Here is a 23,478-nt window from a genome sequence, read left to right as displayed (position 1 = left end):
TTAGCTGTCACCTTCATCAACTGGTCTTCAGACCTGTTGTGATCCTACTAAGCAGAGCTGGTAGAGGAGGGACCTGTGGAATGGTACACAGACAATGTTACCTTCACACACAAGCATGGTTTAACCATAAGAGATGCATTATGAAACAACAGCAGCTCCCCATAAGCTGCCTTCCTGCCTTGAGAGCTCTGCTCATATGGACTATATGTTGAGGTTTCAGTCTCGTCTTACTACTGTTTCTTCTCTAATCTGAACAGGGAAGCCCTTCATGTATGTCCACGCCACTGACCGAGATGATCCTACAACTCCCCATGCACAGCTGACATACAGCATTCTCCATCATTTTCCCAACCCTTATGCAGAAATGCTTTTCCAGATCAATAATGTAACTGGAGCAATCTCACCAAGTAAGATGGGTATGTAAAAAGATTGTTGTTTGTCAAAAAGCAACCGTGAGTCCCTGAGTGTACATAGGAACAAAACAATAACACAGCTCTAATGTTAATTTCTGAATAAACATGGTCTGTGGAACATATTCCACCGAGGTTTTGGGGAACTTTGTGTCCCACCAAATTCAAGGGAATTAGCAGAAATGGAGATTGGCATCTAAAAGTACATTGAGAACAGAGGTAGATCCTCTGGCCCTCAGGACTACGCTGAGCTGGGATCTTGGGATTAATTGTCTTCCTAGAAACCTAGAAATCCAAAAGCAGTAACATGAAAAGAAAACTCATCTGCCATGATGATCTCAACCTAACTGCAATGATTTATAAAACCCATCTCTTCTGCTGGGCTGAACAACTGCCTAACTGGAGTGAGGGCTGTTCAATGATGCATCTGCACAACATGAGACCACAGCACAGAGGTCTCATATGATTACATCCATATGACGTTGTGCTGCACTGTTCAGAGAAGCCAAAGATTTGGCTTGCTGAGATTTGGCACAGAGGCCTTTTTAGGGAGCATTTGGAGCAGATGAAGCAGCATAGTGCATGTAGGAGGCAATGGGCAGATAACCATCTCCGTAGCCTCTGCGTCCTTTCACTTGGCTCTTTCCTTTGTCTGTAGGCTCTCATTACTTAGATCCTCAAAAGCAGGACACCTTCACGCTTGTCGTCACTGTGAAGGACATGGCAGGAATGACAATGAATGCTTTCACCAGCAGTGCTGATGTGATCATCACTGTGAAGGAGAGCCTGTGGAAAGCTCCCCCCATCATCCACATCCAAGAAAATTCAACCCAGGTCCACCCTGTCAATATCAGCCAGGTAAGGTCCTTGGTCACACTCCCTGCATCTCTTCTTGGTGCCACGGAGTCTTTTTCTCCCAGCTAACTCGGGTGTCCCCACTGTATTCAATGCCAGGCTCTTCAGAAGGACTTTGGCATCTCCTAGTTATTTTTTATATGGTATCCTTTGGAAATGATCTTTAGTGCAGGTCTCATTAACTTACTTTTAGTATGAAAGTTAATGGTCTGAAGGTGACTGAGACACAGTCAATACAAATGCTAGAGTGACTGGACTTTGGCTGTCAGTTTGGAGAGGCTGTTGGCACTGCCTGTGTGTGAGAATATCCCATAGACAGAGGAAACATTCAGGGAATCTTGTTACAGCATAATGACTGGAAGAAAAAGGTGCTTTAGAAGCCTGCTTGGCACAATATGGAAGATAAAGCCCCTGAGACACCCAAAGGGGCTCTGAGACAGACACATGGCAGTTGGGTGCGCTCTTCTCTCCCAGTGGGTTTCTCTGAGCACTCTTACCCTTGCTTTAACACCATGGGCCTTCCAGGCTTTGGAGGAACCAAGAGCTAACCTGTTGAAGGCTATTTTGAGGTTAGCTTCTTCCATCCACAGAAGAGCCTGGCAGGGGACCAACTCCACTGCAACCCTGCTGTGAGCAGTCCCCTGCACTCAGGGACATCTGCTGTGACCAGTTTTGTGTGATGCAGCACACCTGCTATATCAGAAATACATGGGAAGGAATGAAATGCCCTCCTTCAGCATTCTGCATTCCCACGGTATTCCTTTGTCATAGTGCAAATGCAAAATATTTTGCTGATAACTGCAGACCCATGGCAAAGTATACATCTGTAGATATTAACTAAAAGGCCAGCAGCCTTTTAGAAATATTTGACTTTGAAAAATGCCTTGGCATTGACACTCCCAATGCCATCATCCTTTGGACATGTCAGGATTCCTTGGATCCTGTTTGCAAGAGTAACTGACTTGGTGCTATTCCTACTGGCCTCAGTGGCAGCAGGTGGAATAAAAAGTAATCTGCAGTGGTGTCCCCATTCTGGGATCACTTGTATATAAATTTCATGTGGCAGCCAATGACATGTCGAGTCTGCCTAGGAGAAAATGAAATGCAGTTGCTGCTATATAGTATAAAACATAAACAGTAATACTGACTCCTTCATTAATTTGGCAGCCTGTTCACTGCATTTTATTTTAAATATCCTCCACTAAAGATCCTTCATCACAGACTTTGATGTATGTAAAGAGCATGCACACACATATGTGCATAGGTACTGGGTATTTGTTTTGTTGTTCCACATCCCCGAATTAGATAAACCAAAACAACAGGCAGGAATAGACAGTCTAAGGAGATGGAATAAACTCATGCTAAGACATTCAAATACATATTGTTATCACCTAATAGATATATGTATCACCATTTAGCTCCACATCTCAAAACCCTTCCATAAAAAAGTAAGTGTTGCAGCCCACCTGGACAGCTGGAGAAACTGAGGTGAAGTGGCTTCATCACAATTCGGAGAGCAGAGGTGGATAATCAGTCTTTTTTTCTGCAACTCATCCCAAGAGCCTGACAAATTGTTAATTTTCTGGTTTATGAAGCTAACAGGAATGTAACCTTTTCTGTTTGTGGTCCCAAAATGATCCCTGTTAAACCTCAGTCTACACTTCTGACTTCCTATCCTGACTTATTTTTATGGTTTTAGGTGCAGTCAAATGAGCCAGATGTAATTTATGACCTTTTTGAAAGAGAAAAGCTGCGCAGGCTCCCATTTTCAGTCGATCAGAATGGTGTTATTTATGTGACCGAACCATTGGACAGGGAAGAAAAGGATACTGTAAGTAAACACATAAAACCTGACTGATGGGAGAGGCCACAGCAGGAAGCTGATTATTGGTGAGAAAGTAAATACAAGAAAGCTCACTGGAAAGGACAGAGGGGAAAAAAAAAAAAAAAAAAAAAAAAGAAATAAAAGCTTTGTTCCTTGTCATTTTTGTTTGGGAATGACTTGATAGATATGAAAGCCCATTCATCTACTACATTGTAAACAGCTTTCAGCTTGGTACCCTACATTTCTCCACGGGTCTGGCAGTAGCAATCACTGCCCACAGTGTATATATAGTGTACAACATGGACCAGCCATGGCAGGACTGTAGGTGCATGAGCAAGAGGTAGGCAGTGGCTTCTGTGGAGGGCAGCAGATTTGGATGTTTCAGATCTGCTCCAGATCCCAGGGGCCTCAGGGATCTCTCCATAGCAGAAGCAGAGTTTAACTTACAGTTGCAACTATAGTTACCCTGAAGTTCCCCATCTGGGGGTCTTTTAGACAGAAAACCCTCTGTCCCCTTCCACTCTTGGAGGAAATTTGTGCACGGAATAGGCCAGAGATCAGATATGCTGGAGGAATCCTATCTCTGTATGTGACAGATGAATTTGCAAGGTGACAAAAATGACATATTCCTACTTTTCTTGAATTTTTGTGAGAGCAAGTTCACAGTGCAAGTGAAGTATTCAGGACTTAATTCTTTTGAGAACTCAGACCTCAGGCACTAAGGGGTGATGGAAGAGTTCTGAATTAAACAGAGTGAAAATACTGAAGAAACATATGAGAGGATATTTCATTTGCATGGAATGCTCCCACAGTTGCACATATAAATGCAAAACATTGTCACAGTGGACATTCAAAACACCTAACCTCAATATTCTTATTGCAGTATGATTTCTTTGTGGTCACAAAAGATAAGCAGGGAGAGCTGGTGGACAAGCCTCTGCGTGTTTCTGTTATTGTGGAAGACATTAATGACAATCCCCCTGTGTGCCAGCAACCCCTCACTGTAATTGAAGTTCAAGAAAATGAAGGTGAAGGTAAGAAAACAGCTTCTACTCATTCATACACATCATTCTAATCCAGTTATTGTTTCAAGCTGAGTGCAAATAAAGCTAGAAATTCTGATCCAAAGGGTAAAATGTGGCTCTGCTGGAGAAATGTTTTCCTGTGCAAACAGGCCTGTTGTTTTCACTTCAGTAATTCATGTGGAAAGGATTTCAATAACCTAAGAAGGACAGACTCAAGACCCCAACTTACAAAATGCTGTTCCATTTAAAACATAAAATTGCATTTTCCCACAACCACAGTTCTGGACAAATGCTTAAAACATAAAAAGAAAAACACCCTTTTTATTACTAATACAAGAAATACTGCTCTAAAAGTGGCATGAGCCCATTTTCCGTGTTCCAGATGCTCCACCAGCATCATGCCTTTGACTTCAATGGACCATTACTGAAACCTGTTCCTAAATCTTCACATCAGTTATAAAGCTCCAAGGCTGAAGTGTCTGTTGTTAGTCATTTCTTCTGATCAAAACAAGTAGCCCAGTCCTTATGGACTTCCCCAAGCCCAAAGCAGCTGTTGGGATGCTAGAGGAAGAACTCCCAAAAGTCAAATGATTGTGCCCATTGCAGTGTTTTCCACACAGCTGTATTTTTGTTGCCCCTCTACCCTTTGCAATGTTATCACTGCTGTCAGTGTGTATCTCTGTGGAGAAACAGGACCACTGCATGATCTTACTGACTCTGGTCTGTCCTCTGCTACAGGGAGTAATATTGGCACTCTGCTGGCAACGGACATGGATGAGGAGAACACTCTTAACTCTCGTCTGCAGTTCAAAATTGCAAGTCAGGTTCCTGATGCTCCTGCAAGTAATCTGTTCTTTATTCAGCAAGACACTGGGGTTTTGCACTTAACTAGCCGTTCATTAAACAAGCGCATTGCATCCAACTATTCTTTGAAGGTGCTGGTGACAGATGCTGGTATGTAACAACTGCTGTTACACATTGGAATAACTTTGCTCACACTGACATCCCCTGTGCTCAGTGTCCAAGGGGTGAGGGGAGACCTGGAGGATTCACTGGATGGGCAGCAGCACTGAGAGCTGGCTCGCTCTGGTGTGGTACTGCCTTGTTCTCGAGATGCAGGGAGGTTAATCGTGATTCATAATGCAAGTATGGAAGGAAACCAGCTCTAGGGCAGAGCATAGCTAAATTGGGAAGCTTGTTAACAAGTACTCCAGTAAAAGATTTCCTTCCACAGGGGAAAAAAAAGAAAAGAAAAAAAACAAAAAAAAAGAGAAGATATGATTGTGGTTTTTCCCCAAAATCTTTCAAAGGGACTTACTGAAAAAAATCAAGAAATTAAACACAGCTGCTCAGAGTCCAGATAACTTATTTTAAAGGATTAAGAGCTGAAATTAATCTTCAAAAAGAATCTTGTCCGTTATGTAAATTCCCAGGAGTCCTTTGTGGTTAACTGAATGGAAAGGAAATCAAACTCCATGCTAAAGCTTAAAGCTTTATGCTGGAGACCTTATAGTCAGGCAAAACTTGTGGGTGGAGGAACTGGCATGTAAAGAAAGCAATGTGGCATTTCTGTAAATGAAATAGCATCGCTTAGGCAGATGATACAAAAACCAAATCCAATTCATTTTGGATACTTATTTGAATTCCATCCAAACAGTTTTGTTTGGAATATTCCTTAACTTTCAGCTCATGAAGCACATCTGTAAACCACTAAAACTCAGCTACGTACAAATAGCACATGACCAGACAGAGTATGCTTCTAAAATCACAAACCCCCATGGCTATGGGTGTCCCTGACCAGCTAGCACTGAGATCTGAAGTTCAAGTCTGTCTGTAACTGTAATAATGAGAGTGCTGCCTAACAGCCCACCAAGAGGACATGGTAACATAACAACCTGGAACTTACTTTTTGACATGCAAAAGTGATATTAAGAAGGCAAGTAGAAGCAATTCATAGCTATCATCATCCTGGTAAAGGAATATGGTTAAAAAAAAATTAGGGAAATTAAATGAAACGGGATGAGACAATGCTGAAGGAATTGGGAAGGTGAATAGCAAGATAGAGAATGAGGTTGTCACTGACTAGAAATATTGGAAATTAAGTACGTCTTACAACAGCAGGACTTTGCTTGGATTGGGCAATTCGGCAGCTCACTTTTGCTCATAGTGAACCCTTTTGGAGGAAAGTTATTTTTGGCAGAAGGGTTGCCTTGACGTTGTTTGTTCCCTTTCCATGCAGTATTCCAAACGATCTGTGATGTGCAAATACACGTCATCGACATCAATGATCAGATTCCCATCTTTGAAGTATCAGATGTGAGTACTTTTAATTTCATTTTTGATGTCTCAATAACATTTGAGAAATGTCTGAACGTATGTCTATAGAATGTCAATGGGAAACAAACCATTTACAGCACAAGTAACAGAGCAATCCACTAGAGAAAATAAAGGCAATATATTGTTTCAAAGCCTGCATATAAACTCTATCTAGACAGTGAAGGGTGAACAGTGAGACTGACATAGTTAATTCTGAAATAGAAGGTAATTTGCTCAGTGGGAAACTATGTGTACAGAAGGGAATGATTGTATTAAAGCAGTTTATTCAGAAATGTAGAGTTCTGGAGGGAAAGGAGTAAGAAAAGGCTTTAAAATTAATTAAAATAGCTAAATGGAAAAAAGCTAACATCTCCCAAGTTCCCTTCCCAACACAATATTCATGTATCCAGGAAAGCCAGAAGGTGAATGGAGATCAAAGGCCCTATTTGCTTTAACCAGAAACAGTGGTTCAGTGACCCATGCCCAAATGCACACCTGCTGGCCCTTGGTTCTAAAACGGGTGTCAGGCTGTTGCATTTTCCTCTGGTGGTGGTGCTGGCATCTGTCAGAGAGATCTGCAGACCTTCTGTGACTCCTGCCTGCTGGCCCAAGCCTCCCTGCAGACACTGCAGTGGCTGGAACGTCTGCATTTAGGTGTCTAAGTTCCCACCATACCTGTAGGCAATGTAGGCGGTGGGCTCGGGAGACCTGTCTGATCCAGCAGGTGGAGGTGTCCTCTTGAGGAAGCTGTCTCTTGAGGAAAGTCTTGGGCTTTGCTGACTGCATGGCCCAGCTCTCTGTTGATGGTGGCGAGAGCTTAGGCATATGCAGACTAGGTGCCTACATAGCAGGCTGTTGACTTTCTCACCTCAAGGTCTCAGTCCAGGACCTGGTCTCAAGATGAGACTGCTGAACCGGGGAACACATCAGGCAGAGTAAATGGAGCTGGGCTGCTAATGTGGCAAAGGCCTGTGCTGCATGGAACAGTTAAATATTTAACGGTAGTGGTTAGGGTGCTCACTGGATGCAGAGGAGCTGTACTGTACCTACTGCTGTATTGCATGAACGCGGAGAGTGGTTTCAGCAGAGGAGGTAATGGTTTGGGACTATTGGTGTAGTAGTAGCTTGCCCACTGACAGAGATGCCATCACCTTTGATAAATGTATGGCTAAAAAGGGGGATATACGAGCTTCGCAGAGGCTCTAGTGCCCATCTTGCAGCTCTAGGTTCCCCTGGGCAGTGAGGTAGCTCACAAGTATTGCTGCAAGGCACTTCGCTAATGTTTTTGTACATCTCTTTTAACCTGGTTACGTCTCTGCTGTGAAGCACACGCACTAATTCCCTCCCCTACAAGGCTGCTGTGGGTTAAAATACATCTGTGCCTGTGGGTCACAAGCTTGTTGTAGTGCTCAAGTTTTTAACTGCAGATGGTGCTTGGTGTGTCGTGTTTCAACCATCTCTCTCTCCTCAGTATCACCACGTGAATGTTGCAGAAAATATCCCAGTAGGAACAGTGATATTGGAAATCCAAGCTACTGATAGAGACGAGCCTGCCACAGGGAGCTCCTACATCATTTACCAAATGAAGGAAGGAGATCCAAACAACACGTTCATCATAGAGACAGATCCTGAAACAAACCGAGGCTTCGTCAAGATTAATAAGGTGAATAGATGGGTTTATTCTTCTCCTTTATAACTGTATCTATGTATATGTATATATTTGTCATAAACAGTAACTGCCCTAGTGATGACTTGGGGGGTGGGGGTTGGCTGGTGGCAGGGATGAGGACACCCTAAGCATGCTGCTTACTGCAGGAGGCCTCACTCTTGGGCTCAAGCACCATGCCTGTGCAGGGCTCAGGCACACCTAGCCTCCTGCCCTTGCTGTCCCCTACTCACCCTCCACCACCAGCAGCTGGCTCTGCTGCTGGCCCCTTCTCAGAAGGGCAGGCTCTGGTTGGTGAAACAGGTCTTTTTGCACCATAAAGAAAAAAAAGTGGCTTTGAGTGATTTTGCAGCAGCATTTCTGGAAAACAGAAAGACAGCTAAATGCTTCCATGGGCTGTGGTCATGGTGGTGGGCTGTCACAGGGCAGATCCTTTTCCTGCTGGTGTTCTGGACTGTTGGTGCCTCTTGCAATGGGAGGTAGAAGTGAGACCAGCATGTCTCAGTGTCAGGATGGAGAGGCAGTTTGTTCCTGCTGAGGCAAACGTTAACTATGTCAAAACCAAGGTCAGCATGGGCTGTGATGGGTGATACATCCCGTATGTTGAATGCTGGAGGCAGGAATATAAGGAAAACTTCTGCACCCATGAATTTCAATGGCAAAAGTGCTCTCCCTTTGAAATCAGCCTTCTTGAACGCACTTGAATTACAGATCCAGGACATTTTCCAAGGGATGACATGTTGTTTGCCTCCAGTTCACCTGCCACCAGCCAGGCCAAAAGGCATTTGGTGGACCATCTTCAGGCTCAGCCTTGGCATTGTTTTTTCCCAAGGAGGCAACTGTAAGAAACTCTGTGGTGTAACAACCCTTGCATGACTTTTGTCACCTGGAGGTTACCCTAGGCCTTCTCGTTCAGAGCTACAAAAACTGTTGCTATAAACATGGTATAGTTATTGAACTTAGTCAGGCAGGTGGCAATATTATTAGGAAATGCAGTTGCTGAGGAGGCCTCAGAATGGGCACGAGGTTTCATTTAAATTGACTGTTCCTACTGTCATTTTGCTTCTGACAGCTCTCCCTTATTTCATCTGTATCTGGGATGCAATTTCCTCCTTAAGAAGAAGGGGACTTTGTAGTTTCCCATGGGAGCTCCCCGTGGCAGTGGGGCCATTGCTTAAAGCACTTCTTCTTTCTAATTTATCCAGGCTCTTGATTTTGAAGCAGCTCCAGTATACAACCTGGTGATCAATGCCACAAACCCTGAACCGCTGGTGCCAGGCGTGCAGTACAACTCGAGCTCCCTTGCCATTTTTAAAGTTTTTGTATCAAACGTGGACGAACCGCCTGTTTTCCACAAGACAGTTTACAATAAAGAAGTGTCTGAAGATGTTCCTGTCAATACTCTGATCATAACGGTGGAGGCCTATGATCCTGAGGGGGATACTGTACGGTAAAAGAGAGTGACCGTGATTTATTTATTGAATTTAGGATTTAGAAAATTGTTCTAAAAGAGGTACAAGGAAAACACACCCAATATTTGGCATGCAGGAAGTATTTTTATACAAAAGTCTTATATCCTGGTAGAAGGTAGAGGTGCGGTGGGATGGTGGCCAGTGACCCACCTGCAGCAGACTGCTGGGCAGTGCCTTTCTAGCCAGCTTTCTCTCTGTGCTGTGACAAGCATACACCAGCAGGGCCCTTGAACCAGGAAACTAAAAGGGAGGAAGGACAATAAATGTCTCCAGGAAAAAGGCAGAGCCGGTCTGAGAATACCAGTGTTTCCATTACCTTTAATAAATGAATGAAGCATACACTACCAACACCATGTTGTATGATCAAGTCACCTTGAGTCTCTGCCAGCTCACGGTTCTCTGCACAGTGCTGTGCTGCATGGTATAAATGTACCTTACACAGTAGAGTTGGATAGAATTATTTGTGGCTCCTGCTGCATGATTCCCAGCTGGGATGCTGAACAGATCAACCCAAAACAAACAATCCTTGAAATTTAACTAAAATCCAGCAAAACACCAAGTAGTTAATGGAGTTGCAGAATATGACTGTTAGGCCTCCTGTGGATTTTTATTCCCAGAGGTTTCTCATCTGGCTTTCTACTTTCCCCTAACTTTTGGGAACTTAGGATGTTTGGCCTTCTGTCAAACTGGTTTGAAAATGAGCCACATAGTCCAGAACCTCTGGGGGATGATGATAGAGACAGATGACAGGAATTCATATATACATGAACCACATTTCTGCTAGAAAATAGGTTAAAGGGCATAAAATAAAAAGTATAAAAAGTAAAAGATGTGCAAGCATGTCAGCATGCTCTTTTTAATGCAAGGGGTACTGAAAGAACAAAAACATTGAATGAGGAGGTCAGGTCACATCTACCCAAGCAAATGCTTGTGCTTTACTGGGTCATATGTTCATAGTTAAATTTGTGTAAGTAAATATCCAAAGACCTTGGTTGTTTTTTTAAACAATAATATAAAAGCAATTATGGGGGGATGTTTAAAGCACTTTCTGTTCCAAGGCTGCCCCAATGGTAATTACAAACTGCTCCAGACTGGCAGCCGATAGCCACAGTAGTCCACTTCTGGGCCCTGGCCCCTTGATGATCCAAAAAGGGATGCCTGGCTGCATGCTCCCTCTGCCCCCCAGCCTTTGGATTGTGCCTTCATCAAAACCAAGGCACGGGAGATGCGAAGAGGAGAGAGGGACGTGGGGTTGGGACAGAATGCCCTTTTGGACCAAGAGCTCGGGAAAGCCTCAGGTTTCCCGGTCAGGAGGAAGGTGGAGTTGCAGTACATAGGCTAGAGGAATGGTGGTGTTCCCATGGTTCTGCTCACAATCATCCTCAACGATTTTGGCCTCCCTTCCTCTGTCTCTCTCTCCTGGTTGGCTGTAGTACTGGGACTTTTCCAAGAACTCTCTCTTTGAGCACAATTGTAATCAAGCCGCTAGCCTAAAATAAAAAAACAGAAGTATTTGCTTTGTCAGCAGTTTTTCCTGATTTGTAATTGTATATGTGATTTTTTTTCCCCCTCTTTCTTTCCAAAGATACTCCTTAGAAGGTGACGTGAGGAAATGGCTGAGGATTGATTCAACCACCGGGCAGGTATACACTGCTTCCACTTTGGATCGAGAACAACAAGAAATGTACACAGTTGAGGTTGTTGCGTCAGAGCTAAGTAAGTGATGAAACGGCTCCATACACACACAGAGGGATCCCTTGCCCTTACTGCGTTATGAGGAATTATCATACTTCCTACGACTAAACCCATGAAAAGTACAGGAACATGTGATGTATCCTTAGAAGTAAAATTTTCTTAAGAATTTAGCTTTCTTAAAAGAAATCTTGCTGTTGCAATGAGGATGAAAAAAGCTTACATTAAGTTAGCTATCATACACCGTTATATTTGCTTGAGCCACATGGCATGCAGCGACAGAATTTCTTCAGCGTTTTCAGCATCAACATTTTCTGCCACCTTTTTCCTCTATAGCTGTAAAGCTTTTAGTCTTTGTCGTAGGTACATTTAGGCTTCCTGAAAACAGCTGGAGAGTAACTTGCAACCTTGTACAGAGTTTCATTTTATTATGAATAAAACTAATACACTGGTTGGTCTGAAATATATCAGGGGTCTTAGTTCCAGCCATTAGAATCTTTCAAAAGTCCGTCTGAGGAGATTTCATATGTGGCTTACATTTCATAGGGGTTAAAAACTCTGGACTATAACTGATATAAATCTAGATTTCCCTTCTTAAACACAGATAAACAATAATGCTGGCAACTGTTGGGGGGGATATGGGTTAAGATGCAGTTCTTGTATGTCAGGAAAAAAAGAGTGCTTCCTCGAGCACCAAGATGGAGTGGGGCTGTTCCTGCAGGAACAGGCTGGAGAGATGACAGGGCTCTGAAAGCTCTCCTTGGGCCCCTTGTCTTGGCCCCAAGGCAGAATATTGACTTCATTTCTTATATATAGAAGAGAGATGGGAAACCCATGGAGTTTCATGCTTAAAAGAGTTCTCCAAAGATCACCAGTCATCTCGGATATGACAGCTTACCAGATATGATGGATGTGACCGCTTACGAGAGATGATGGTCTATCTGCCTCCTTTCGCTTGCTAGTGTTCTGTAGTTAGCAAGAATTGGGGGTAAATAAACCATACTTTTTAAAAAGTGGTGGCAACAGCCACGAGTCCCTCAGGACCTCCTGAGACCTCGCCTCTGCAACCTGCAGACAGAGTACCACCTCCCACTCTCTGCCTGATGGTGTACCCATACAATAGCTGCAAACACAATGAGCCAGTGTGTAAGTCCAAGATGTGCATGTAACTTTGCATTCTGCTAAACTCTGCAGGTAATGCAGCTCAAAAATCCAAAACAACCTTGATACTACACTTAAGTGATGTGAATGACAACCCTCCACACTTAGCTATGGATTATCCACCTTTCTTCTGCCACCCACTCAGTGGAGGAGAGAGAGCTTTCATTCAAGCTGCTGATGCTGATGAACAGTGGTATTATCCAAAATTTACTTTTTCTCTTGCGGATGATATGAATACAAGAAATAATTGGGAAATCTCAAAAGTCAATGGTAAGTTAAAGCTATTTTTATAATGATTTGGGACTCTAAGTACTCAGGGAAATATAAAAAAAATGGCATTCCTTTTCATTCCTACTGTTGCATATTCAGTATTCCATGAAGAAAAAAAGTAGGCTGTTGAGAAATTGCATGCTTTTTGGCATTTATTTTTTTGTACATCTAAGTCATTATTTTTTTCAAGAGATAACATCTAGTATGTTGCAAGCTAAAATTTCACTAGTAATTATGAGAGAAGAAACATGTAAGAATAAAATGTACTGTGTGTTTAATGAATACAAATGACTTTGGCTAAATCAATAAAGCAGTTTGCAAACTGTCTATTTCTGACGTTTCATGTGCAAAGGGAAGTCAGGCCTCACAAACCAACTGGAGTTCTTTGAAGGTGGTCAGTAAGTACATGGATAAGCGCTTGACCCACAGAGCCTGTCTGCATTCCTGAAAGATGTTTGATGAAATGTCCCACTAGAGAAAGTTGGGTTACCATGATGTGAAAGGGACAAGTTTTGAAAGGATAAATAATAATTTAAAATTCAGGAGTTGGATTCAATGGTCAGCTCTTGCAGTGAAGGGAGTTCATATCTGGTTTTCCAAAGGTTTTTTTTTTTTGCTAGGATCTGTGCAGTTCAATAAATATGGATTTGCAATGAGGAGGCAAAGTTCACTTTCTATACAAAGTTATTTGGGTAGGAATGAAGTGTGAAGAACTGCAGAACATAGTCTCAAAATTGAGTTGGTAGAAAAATAAAATGGCAGATTCACATGAACGTTGGACTTATTCTAGAGACAAGATACTGACGCTGATAGACCTTTGGTCTGGTCCCAACAGCTCTTACAGTCTTACTTTTCCAAGTTGTAGAGTCTTAGATGTGTCAGTGTACGTGTGCTAGGATGGTCTGTCCTACTAAATTATCTTGGGAACAATTTAAGTTGGTTATGGCTTCTATGAGTACGGGGGTTATTCTTGAACTGGATGTGAAGCTATCAGTGTAGCACTACCCAAGATCAGATCTGGTCAGCTGTAGAAATTAGGAAGGAAATGCTATGACCATATTATGCTGAAGGCCAGACTCGACTTTTAGACCATCCTTTTTGACTTAATGTCTGCAAACCAATGAGATATGGGAAGACACAGGAAAACAGGAACTACCATCATGTGCAAAGCAGCCTTAAAGGATCATTTGCAGCTGGTATGAATGTTGAGCTATTTTTTTTTCTTGTGCTGACATGAATGTCCCATTTCCTACTTACAGGTACTCATGCTTACCTCTCCCCAAAACATGTTGACTTTGAAGAGAAGGTGTATAATGTTCCAGTAATAATTAATGACAATGGAAAACCACCTTTGGAAATGAAAGTGAATCTTGAAGGTATGCTATGCACAGAGCTATTCATTTCAAGACAAGTTACATTTATGAATAACCAAACCGGACTACTAAACTTCTCCTTAACCTCATGGCATTTCTTTTTGCAGTAAACATCTGCAAGTGTTCAAGTGAAAAGTCATGTTTTATCGAAGTACAGCGTGAACACTTCTGGCCAAGTCCCGGCCAGGCAATTGGGATTCTGATTGGGGTCCTGCTTGTCATTGGTAGGTCACTGTTTCTTGGTTTATATGAAGCCAAGTCTCTGAGAGATGAAGGTGCTGCTGCATTTCTGATGCTAATGCACTTGGGTGAAAAGATGTCATGAATGTTGCAGAATGAGCAAAAGGGGGAAGATCTCATGATTGTGTATAATGTTTGCTGCAAACTTGTAAGTTTTTAGTCATAGGAATAGCTTTCTTTGGCTGTGCTTCTGCATCAAAGTGCAGCAAGCAGCTGCGACAGAAGAAACTGCTGCACTTGTCACATATTGTCATTTCATTGCTACCTACTGCCTTTTCCCTGTCAAGGAAGGGATTGGAGCCTTGTCTTGGGCTTCTAGATTATAGGAAAATAGTGAAGCATCCAAGGATGTCATGCTTAGAATGCCTATACCCATAGCTTACAATTATGGTTTTATTTACCTATTTCATCTTTGTAGATTTCCATTTTTCATATGGAGGATTGCTTTGAGCTGTGGGAATCTGGCATTTACATGAACAAACTACAGTCTAATTGTTAAACAGTAGTGAACAGTATTATGTTCTTCTTACAGGCATAAGCTGATGCAACTTCAACAAGTAATTTAAAACTTTTTCCAAAACAAGACAAAATCTTTTTTAGTATTAGAATAGGATAGGGTAGGATAGGATAGGATAGGATAGGATAGGATAGGATAGGATAGGATAGGATAGGATAGGATAGGATAGGATAGGATAGGATAGGATAGGATAGGATAGGATAGGATAGGATAGGATAGGATAGGATAGGATAGAACAGAATACAACACGTCATTTGGAAGTGCCCTACAATGATCACAGTCCAACTGCCTGACCACTCCAGGGCCAACTAAAAGTTAAAGCATACTATTAACAGCATTGTCCAAATGCCTCAAACACTGACAGGCTTGAGGCATCAACCACCTCTCTAGGAATCCTGTTCCAGTGTTTGACCACCCCAGTAAACAAATGCTTCCTCATGTCCAGTCTAAACCTCCCCTGGAGCAGTTTTAAACCATTCCCACATGTGCTGTCACTGGATCCAGGGAGAAGAGCTCAGCACCTCCCTCTCCACCTCCCCTCCTCTGGAAGCCATAGAGAGCGGCGAGGTCACCCCTCAGCCTCCTTTTCTCCAACCTGGACAAGCCCAAAGCCCTTACCCGCTCCTCATCGGACATGCCTTCCAGCCCTCTCACCAGCTGCGTCGCCCTCCTCTGAAGGCGCTCAGGGACCTTCACATCCTTCTGAAATTGTGGGCCCCAGAACCGCACACAGTGCGCAAGGTGAGGCCGCAGCGACACTGAACGCAGGGACAGGCGCCGCTGGGGCCGCTGGTTGTGCTGTGTCCCAGCACCCCAGGGTGACCCAGCACCCTTGGCTGCCAGGGCACGCTGCTGACTCACCCTGAGCCTGCTGTCACCAGCACCCCCAGGTCCCTTTCTGCAGCGCTGCTCCCCAGCCACTCCTCTCCCAATCTTTACTTGTGCCTGGCGTTACTCCATCCCCAGGTGCAGAATCTGGCACCTGGATTTGTTAAATTTCATCCCATTAATCATTGCCTGATGCTGCAGCCTACATAGATCCTTCTGTAAGGCCTCTTGTCCCTCAAGTGAGTCACAGCACTGTCCAGCTTGGTATCATCAGGGAACCTGCTAACGGTGCGTACAGCTCCTGCATCCGGATCAGTGATACCTGTGTTGAACAGAACTGGCCCTAGAGCTGAACCCTCAGGAACGCCGCTGCTGACAGGTCACCAGCCAGGTGTAGCCCCGTTCACAACAACCCTTTGAGCCCTGCCCTGTAGCCAGCTCTTTGCCCAGCGCACCAGGAATCCACTCACCAAACAGCTGGACAACTGGTCCTGAAGGATGCTGTGAGGGACAATGTCAAAAGCCTTACTAAAATCCAGAAAAACTGTATCTTCCATCTTTCCCTTCATCCACTAGGTGGATGACCTTATCATAGAGGACATCAAATTAGTTAAACAAGACTTTTCCTTTGTGAACCCTTGTTGACTGTGCCTGATGATTACATTATTCTTTAAATTCCTTTCAGTGGTACCCAGCATGATCTTCTCCAGAATTTTTCTAGGAATTGAGGTTAGATTAACAGGCCTGTAGTTCCCTGGGTCTTCCCTCATGCCCTTTTTGTAGATTGGAATAACATTGGCTAGCTTCCAGTCAGCAGGGACCTCCCCAGACTCCCAAGACTTTTTGTCCTTTTGTAGATGATCGAGAAGGGTCCTGCCATAACATCCTCTAGCTCCTTCAGTATTCTCTTTATCAATGTAAGTACAAAAGTAGTAAGGATGACTGTTGATGGGATCCAGTCCCCTAGGAAGTGAAGAGCAAGAAGAAGTCAGCGCTCAGTCCTGTGTGATTTTTGAATGTGATGGTCACAAGAGCCAGACTGGAAAACTGTGACTCAGCTCTAGCAAGGGAAGTGTGAAAGACCCGTGGAGAAAATCAAAGAAAAGGAATTATATACGTTACAGACCTCATATCCAAAAGAGTTGGATTAAATTAGAGAATAAAAGGGAAAAAAACCCAAGAACTTACATAAACTATCATTACTTCAATTCTAAAGGAAGACAGAACAAGCCCCCAAGAGCAAGTTCAGTATCTAAAAAGAGAAAACCAAAGTTGTCTTGATTTCCTTTTGTAAGACACAAACCCCTCAAGCAAGAGAAAGTGCCAATGCATATGTGATGCATATGTGTTTGTCTTTGGAGGTAAAAATAATTCATAGCCATACTCAGCCATACTCAGACCATGTGATTGACAGAGAAACCCCTCAATCCGCATCATCATCTCTGTTCAAGCTTCTCGCATCACTTATTTCTGCACAATGCCTTAGTCAGATCCCTCACTTAGTATAGTGTCACATTTAAGTGAAAATCATGTTGGATAAATGACTAAAGGTGTTTTCATTCCAAGAGAGCTGATCAGCTTCAGAGAGCATAGTAAAAGTTGCTACTTCTTTATGACTCTTAAAAAACACAGTATACGTAGCTCATAAAGGATTTTTAAAAGAATTCCTGAAATGGGTATGCATGTTTTTTCAGTAGCAAGTTTCTCTCACTGCAAAGGTAAAATCAGGTGGAAACCTCTCAGATGAACTTAACAGGGATCAGAGATGGGCAACGAAAAACAACGAGAGGTATCTAAAGATTTTATGAAACCTAGGGAGATTACAAACGTTGAGTTTGGCCTTGAAGCTCAGAAGATACGACCATAAAAACAGCTGTCTCTTGGGGGCCTGCCTGACACCAGAATGTATTCTGGCTCAGACCTCAACACCTTTTGTCCCAAAAGCAAGGATCCTCTATGGCCTTACTTTCTTTAAAAGAAACACAGAGCATAGACACTGGAAACCAAAATACAACAAAACAGATAATATACCCCAAACCTTCAGCCAGTCTATTCTGATGGGAGAAACTCTTTCATTAAGGCAAACTGTCTCTCTCCTGGAAGGTATTTCTCCCACTTGAGAAGAGGGTGGGGCAATAAATATCCTATGGCAGATACTAGTTATGTTTCTTGATTAATTACTCAAATACTGCAAATATGAATGTAAAATAAGAACAACTACAGAAAAGATATTCAGAGCAATAAATGGGGCAAGGGTAGTAGCTGAGCACTCCTATATACTTTACTAAAGGAACAAAGAGGTATGGAAAGTGATAATCTAACAGTGCTAAAGAGGAAATAGTTTTAAATATAGTGTAACAAGCTCATTAGGATTTCAAAAGATCAAATACATGTGTCTATGCATATGTATATAAGATGTGTATATATACATATGAATATATGCATATGAAGACATCTAGACACCTTAGATCAGGGGCCCTCAAACTTTTTAACCAGGGGGCCAGCGCGCAGATGAAGTGGCAGGCTTCTTGGTTTCCAATCTGCGGCTGCTTGGTTTCCCCCCCAAACCCCCGGCGGGGGGGGGCAGGGGGGTCTGTAAATACCGGGGGCCGGATTGAGGACCCTGGGGGGCCGTATCCAGCCTGTGGGCTGTAGTTTGAGATCCCCTGCCTTAGACTGAGTACGACAAGTGATGATAAAGGGTATAAACTCTTCTAATCCAGGCCAGAAGAAAATCTTAGCTATTCTAAGCCGTAGGTGCATAAATCTCTGGGGTCCATCAGCTATTCCTAACAGATACCAAGGATGTTCCCAAAGAAAAATTTTGCTGTTATTAATCTCTATTTAATTTATGAAATTCTATAAAAAATTCTAAATCTATAAAAAGCTATAAAAGCTATTAATTTGCTGTGACAGAATTGTCATTCCATTGGGAAAAAAACACCCAAGGACTACATTTCAAGGCAAATATGACAAACCTAGAGAACAAGTCTTACAAGGAGTGGCTGAGGGAACTGAGGTTGTCTAGTCTGGAGAAAAGAAGACTCAGGGGGGACCTTATCTCTCTCTACAGCTACCTGAGAGGAGGCTGTAGGCAGCTGGTGGTCAGTCTCTTCTCCCAGATAACAAGTGACAGGATAAGAGGAAACATTCTCAAGTTACACCAGAGGTTGTTTAGATTGGATATTAGGGAAAATTTCTTCACCAAAAGGGTGGTCAAGCATTGGAACAGGCTGCCCAGGGAGATGGTGAAATCACCATCCCTGGGGATGTTTAAAAAACGTGTAGATGTGGTGCTTAGGGACATAGTTTAGTGGTGGACTTGGCAGTGCTGGGTTAATGGTTGGACTTGATGATCTTAAAGGTCTTTTCCAACCAAAATGATTCTATGATTCTATGATCACTGCTCAGAGGGAAGGGGGGCTAAAAAAGACACTTTGCCGTCTGGTCAGATCCTAGAGGAGATGTTCTCCTTTGGGGGAAGTCTTTTGAGACGTGAGGCATCTGATCCTGCTCACCAATGCCTGGGGTCCATGAACATGTTGTCAGTCCAATGTTGTCATTCCACAAAACCATTTGCTTCTGTTCAAGGGTTAAAACAGTATGGATTTTACAGTGTGGGTGTCACATCCTTTGCTGAAATACCTTTTCAGAAAGTTTTCTCTTCCCTTTACTGATGACTGCTCTCTGTTTTCCAGGTTTAATTTTAGGGACTGTGTTTTTTCGGATGAAACACAAACAGAAAAATGAAAAGAAGAGACATCAGAAAGATGTAAGGGATAAGTCTGAACTCAACAGACTGGCTTAATGACTGTTTCATCAAGAGACAAAAATGCCCTTTGGGTCTGAGCTTTGTAGCTCACAAAGCCCAGAAGTGTACTATCACAAACTGAGGATACAAACATGCAAAAGCAGGCTCCCAGGGTTTTGTCTTCACTTTTGTGAACTAAAATAGCATGTTTCACTAATACTATTCAGTCATGAAGCAGAAAACATACGTACACTTCAGCAGCAGCCATTAATAAGAATATCAGCTTTGGCCAAAGTGTTAACTCACGACAACACCAAATGCTGAGCTCCTGCTAGGATGTATACATGGGACTTTTTTGTGTTGGACCTTCTTTGTGTGGACCTTCTTTGTTTGGCAGCTGAAGTAAATATGGACTTCTCAGAGGACTACATTTTGTCTAACTGCACATCTTTGGATCTTTCCATCTCACTAAGTTACCGACTAGCAGAATGGCAAATAAAGTCCTGTGCTACATTTGAAGATGTCCCATGAAATTGGAGGAATCTCTGACTCTCAACAAAGGAGCTTCCAAATTTACTGTAATCTGCAATTTGCCCTGGGTCATGCCTGCTTACATTATGCTAGTGAATTTGTGCTAACTAGCAATGTGACATTTCAGTTTTTCATTTTTGATATCCACAGAATATAACCAGTTTGTGAAGCACCGTGGCCTTTCATTATAGTTTCCGAGTTAAAAAAGACATTCTGAGTCATGTGGAATTGGGTAATGTTCTGTTTATCATACTGCTGCAAATATTGTTCTTGCCCCCTACACATTAGATAACAATAAAAAAGTTCTTTAAAGGTTTTAGTGCCTGCTTTTTTTTTATTTTTTTAAAGAGAGAGAGAGAGTGCATGAGAACAAACCATTGTTGCTTGGTTATCTGTTGTATTTAACCCTCACTTTGGCATAATACAGATTAAAAATGACTCTCAAGCCAGAGTGACACATATCCAACTGATTCAAGATGCAATGATTGCTGGAGGCACTTGTATCTTGGTTTCAGTAAAATGTATTTAAGCCCAGGGTGACAGTCAGAGAAGGAAAGCCTTTCTCCTGACAGCATGGCTATAGAAGGGCATTTTTGGTGACAATTTGAGGGAGGCTTCTCTTTTAAGCTATAAATAAAAGCTGACAAATATTGTGTTACACTGAAAAGACAATATACTTTTGAAAACACTGAAGAAAAGGTCATATGGAAAAGAGTATGTTTGTTTACGCAGGATTTTTTTAATAGCTTTTACATGCAGCACAGAACTAGAAAGAAAAGAGCACTTTTTTAGTAGCATTGCATTATAATAGGTTTTCCTAGAATGCTGCCAGAAAAAACTTTGCTTTTGGGCTTCAGCAATGCAACCCAATTGTTGTACCTCTTACCCCAGCTTCCCCAGCTGTTAGAGCTCTGTTATTTGCTGTGGGGCTCACTGCTGGAATGTATTTATTTTATGATGGGAATGCAATCCATTATATTTGGAAAGAATGACATTCAGTTACGTCAGTGTGTCCAGGGATCGGGATTAGTATATTGTTTTATAAATAAAGGAGCCAAAGTTCAGGAGTCGTTGTACTTGTGTGTACCAATGCAGCTTTATCTGAAGATGGGGAAAATGTGCAGAAGTTCCACTTTGCTCTATCTCCCTGACTTGCCTTTCTGTTTGCCAGTTTTACCCAACTCATTTCCTATTTTTAACAATATCTTTTCTGGAGAAGGGTCAAACAATGTCTTGTCTTATTTACCTACATCCATGGCTGGTTTGGTAGCAGGACCTTATCTCTTTCTTCAGCCTGCAGAGGCATTGCTGCAATTTCTTGTGGCTCGTGGGGTAACTCACTGTGCCCTCTGCCCAGCTGCCCTTAGCCTGGTGGGCAGCAGAGCTTCTAGGACAAACAAAAAGGTCCCCACTCCTTGGGTGTTGACCATATATTTAGTCATAAAGACTTTCAGTCTCAGTGTATGGGGGGATCAGCACTCCTGCAGGTATTACTCTACCAAATGTGGTTCACGTGTGGTAGGAGACATCTGAATGAAACCACCCTGTGGTGCTCCCTCTCTGGTAGCTGCCCTGGGCAAGCATCTCTAGGGGCTAAGCATGTTTCCCCTTGCTGCTGCAATGAGCCCTTGGCAGCCCATGCTCTTGCCTGCTGCAGAGCACAGCCATGGCCCACAGCACCCTGACTGCCTTACCCTACTTGCCCAAAGTCCCCTGCACTCAAGGGACATGTCATGTCCATGCTTGCATGGGCACTACCTAAGCAATGCAGCTGCTAGCTAACCTACAGCTGGGGCCCCACATACTTCTTAGTGCTTCTTGTACTGCATTTTATTCCTACCCTTAACCCCCCCCCCCCCCCCCAAAAAAAAAAAACAACACTCAAAAAACCCCCAACAAAACAAACCCTTTCCAACCCTGCCACAAATAATCTCATTTTTTTCACCCTCCCCCTGCCTGCCTGCCTGCCAAGACTTCACCCCCAGCCCTCCAGGGGTTTATTTAACCCAGTCCTGCTCTGGCTTCTCCATCAGTTCAGTCTCTTTTGGGAGCCAGACAAAAACTCTCACCCAGCCTTAACCCTCCCCCCACAGCAGACTGCTGCCCCCGGCCTCCTTTCCAGAGGACAAATTCAGTTTTCTTTGGGTCTCTGGAGAGGAAAAGAAGCAATACTTATTATTGTTCCTTCCCACCATGCTTTCCACCAGACCCAGCTGGTTCCCAGGTCCCTGCAGGAGCAGCAGATACTAGGGCGGTTTGCCCTTGTACATTACATTTCGCTCTGAATTCAATTTTAAAGGACGAATACTTCTTTTTGAGCTCCTCAGATTCCTGCCAAGGTCTCTTGGTCTCTGTATCCCCCAAAGTAGTTTTGCTGACACTTTTTGGTAATAACTAATAACACATAAACTGCACTTTACATGTAAAAGTGTAAAGATATAGACAGCACTGAAAACAAAATTTAGTACAAACTTCCAAAAATTAATTATTTGAAGTTGGCCACATATATTTTTTTTAACAATGTTGAAATATTGGCTTATATTTGTTTTTTACGCTTGATTAACGGGTATGGCATACTGGCATGATTTACACACATACACTATTCACTATGAAGAAACTAGTGAGGTTTGCAAGCATTAAAACTGAATTAGTGCTTTAAATGCATGATACTTAAAAGAAAAGGGTGGAGAAGCTAAAGCTCTACTACTTTATATCCACAAATTGTTAGAACAACTTTATACATTGATATGAGAAAGACAAATTTTGAAAACAGTGTTGATGGCTTTGGACTCCAGTTACAACCTTTCTGCCAAGAATAATATCACACAAGAAGTCCAGTGGTGAAATCTGCTGAGAATATGTCCTCTGGTGGTGCTCCTTCCCATGGCTCCTCCTCCAAGCATGCAACATCTCATTACAAGGTTTACAGATAGCAGAAGATGTTTCAGTGCTTTTTAATTCTTTTTTACAGGATTAGAGACTTATCAGAGTTTTTATTATCTCCAGGATTAATGGCATGCATTAATTAAACTGTCATTATGCCTGGTTTTCAACCCTTTTGTAAACATAAACTTGAAAAGTACGAACAAGATTTTTATCTGGGTTTATAGAACAAATGCCACAGAACAGCAGCTCTTGGGAAAAGTGTCCTTAATCCACGTTTTGAAGTATAGCTCATCAGCTCTGCTCACACGATCAAACACACAAGGCTGTATCCACCGTGCATAGCTACTGCCGTGCCTGTTAATAGCGATGAAGATAAGGCAGCCCTCAGTGGCATGGCGATGGGTGGGGAGGGCTGTGGGCCAGCAGTACGGCTGGGCCTGTGGTGCCACTCAGCTGGCTGGAGCCATAGGTGCTCGCAGAGGGACAGACTCCCCCTCCAGACCTGGGGAATGCAGGGGGAAATGTGACTTCACCCATAAAACAGCTCTGCAGTGATCTGTGCCCTTGGGGTAGGCAAGCACCACGTGGAGGAGCTCAGAGGGCACTCAGGCAGGATTAGGAAGCTGACCAGTAAGGGGCAACAGGTCTTGGCTGAAAGAG

The 23,478-nt window shown here is 43.0% G+C and overlaps 1 protein-coding gene across 2 annotated transcripts in view; it reads left to right on the top strand.

Moving 5' to 3' along the window:
* The window catches only part of CDH17 (cadherin 17), a 29,826-nt gene extending 9,625 nt beyond the window's left edge, over positions 1-20,201 (top strand). For both annotated transcript variants that reach the window (XM_040588831.1, XM_040588830.1), the window contains 13 exons: positions 258-416; positions 1,069-1,268; positions 2,965-3,096; positions 3,974-4,124; positions 4,854-5,069; positions 6,355-6,431; positions 7,903-8,094; positions 9,303-9,547; positions 11,155-11,285; positions 12,456-12,692; positions 13,952-14,068; positions 14,173-14,289; positions 19,349-20,201. In XM_040588831.1, the coding sequence (XP_040444765.1) occupies positions 258-416; positions 1,069-1,268; positions 2,965-3,096; positions 3,974-4,124; positions 4,854-5,069; positions 6,355-6,431; positions 7,903-8,094; positions 9,303-9,547; positions 11,155-11,285; positions 12,456-12,692; positions 13,952-14,068; positions 14,173-14,289; positions 19,349-19,458 (2,084 nt within the window). In that variant the 3' untranslated portion in view covers positions 19,459-20,201. The remainder of the gene's footprint in view (positions 1-257; positions 417-1,068; positions 1,269-2,964; positions 3,097-3,973; positions 4,125-4,853; positions 5,070-6,354; positions 6,432-7,902; positions 8,095-9,302; positions 9,548-11,154; positions 11,286-12,455; positions 12,693-13,951; positions 14,069-14,172; positions 14,290-19,348) is intronic.
* The last annotated feature ends 3,277 nt before the right edge of the window (positions 20,202-23,478 follow it).

Source organism: Falco naumanni, chromosome 3, assembly GCF_017639655.2.
Source record: "Falco naumanni isolate bFalNau1 chromosome 3, bFalNau1.pat, whole genome shotgun sequence".
In the NCBI taxonomy this organism is placed as follows: Eukaryota; Metazoa; Chordata; class Aves; order Falconiformes; family Falconidae; genus Falco; species Falco naumanni.
This window is presented reverse-complemented; position numbering and strand designations above follow the sequence as displayed.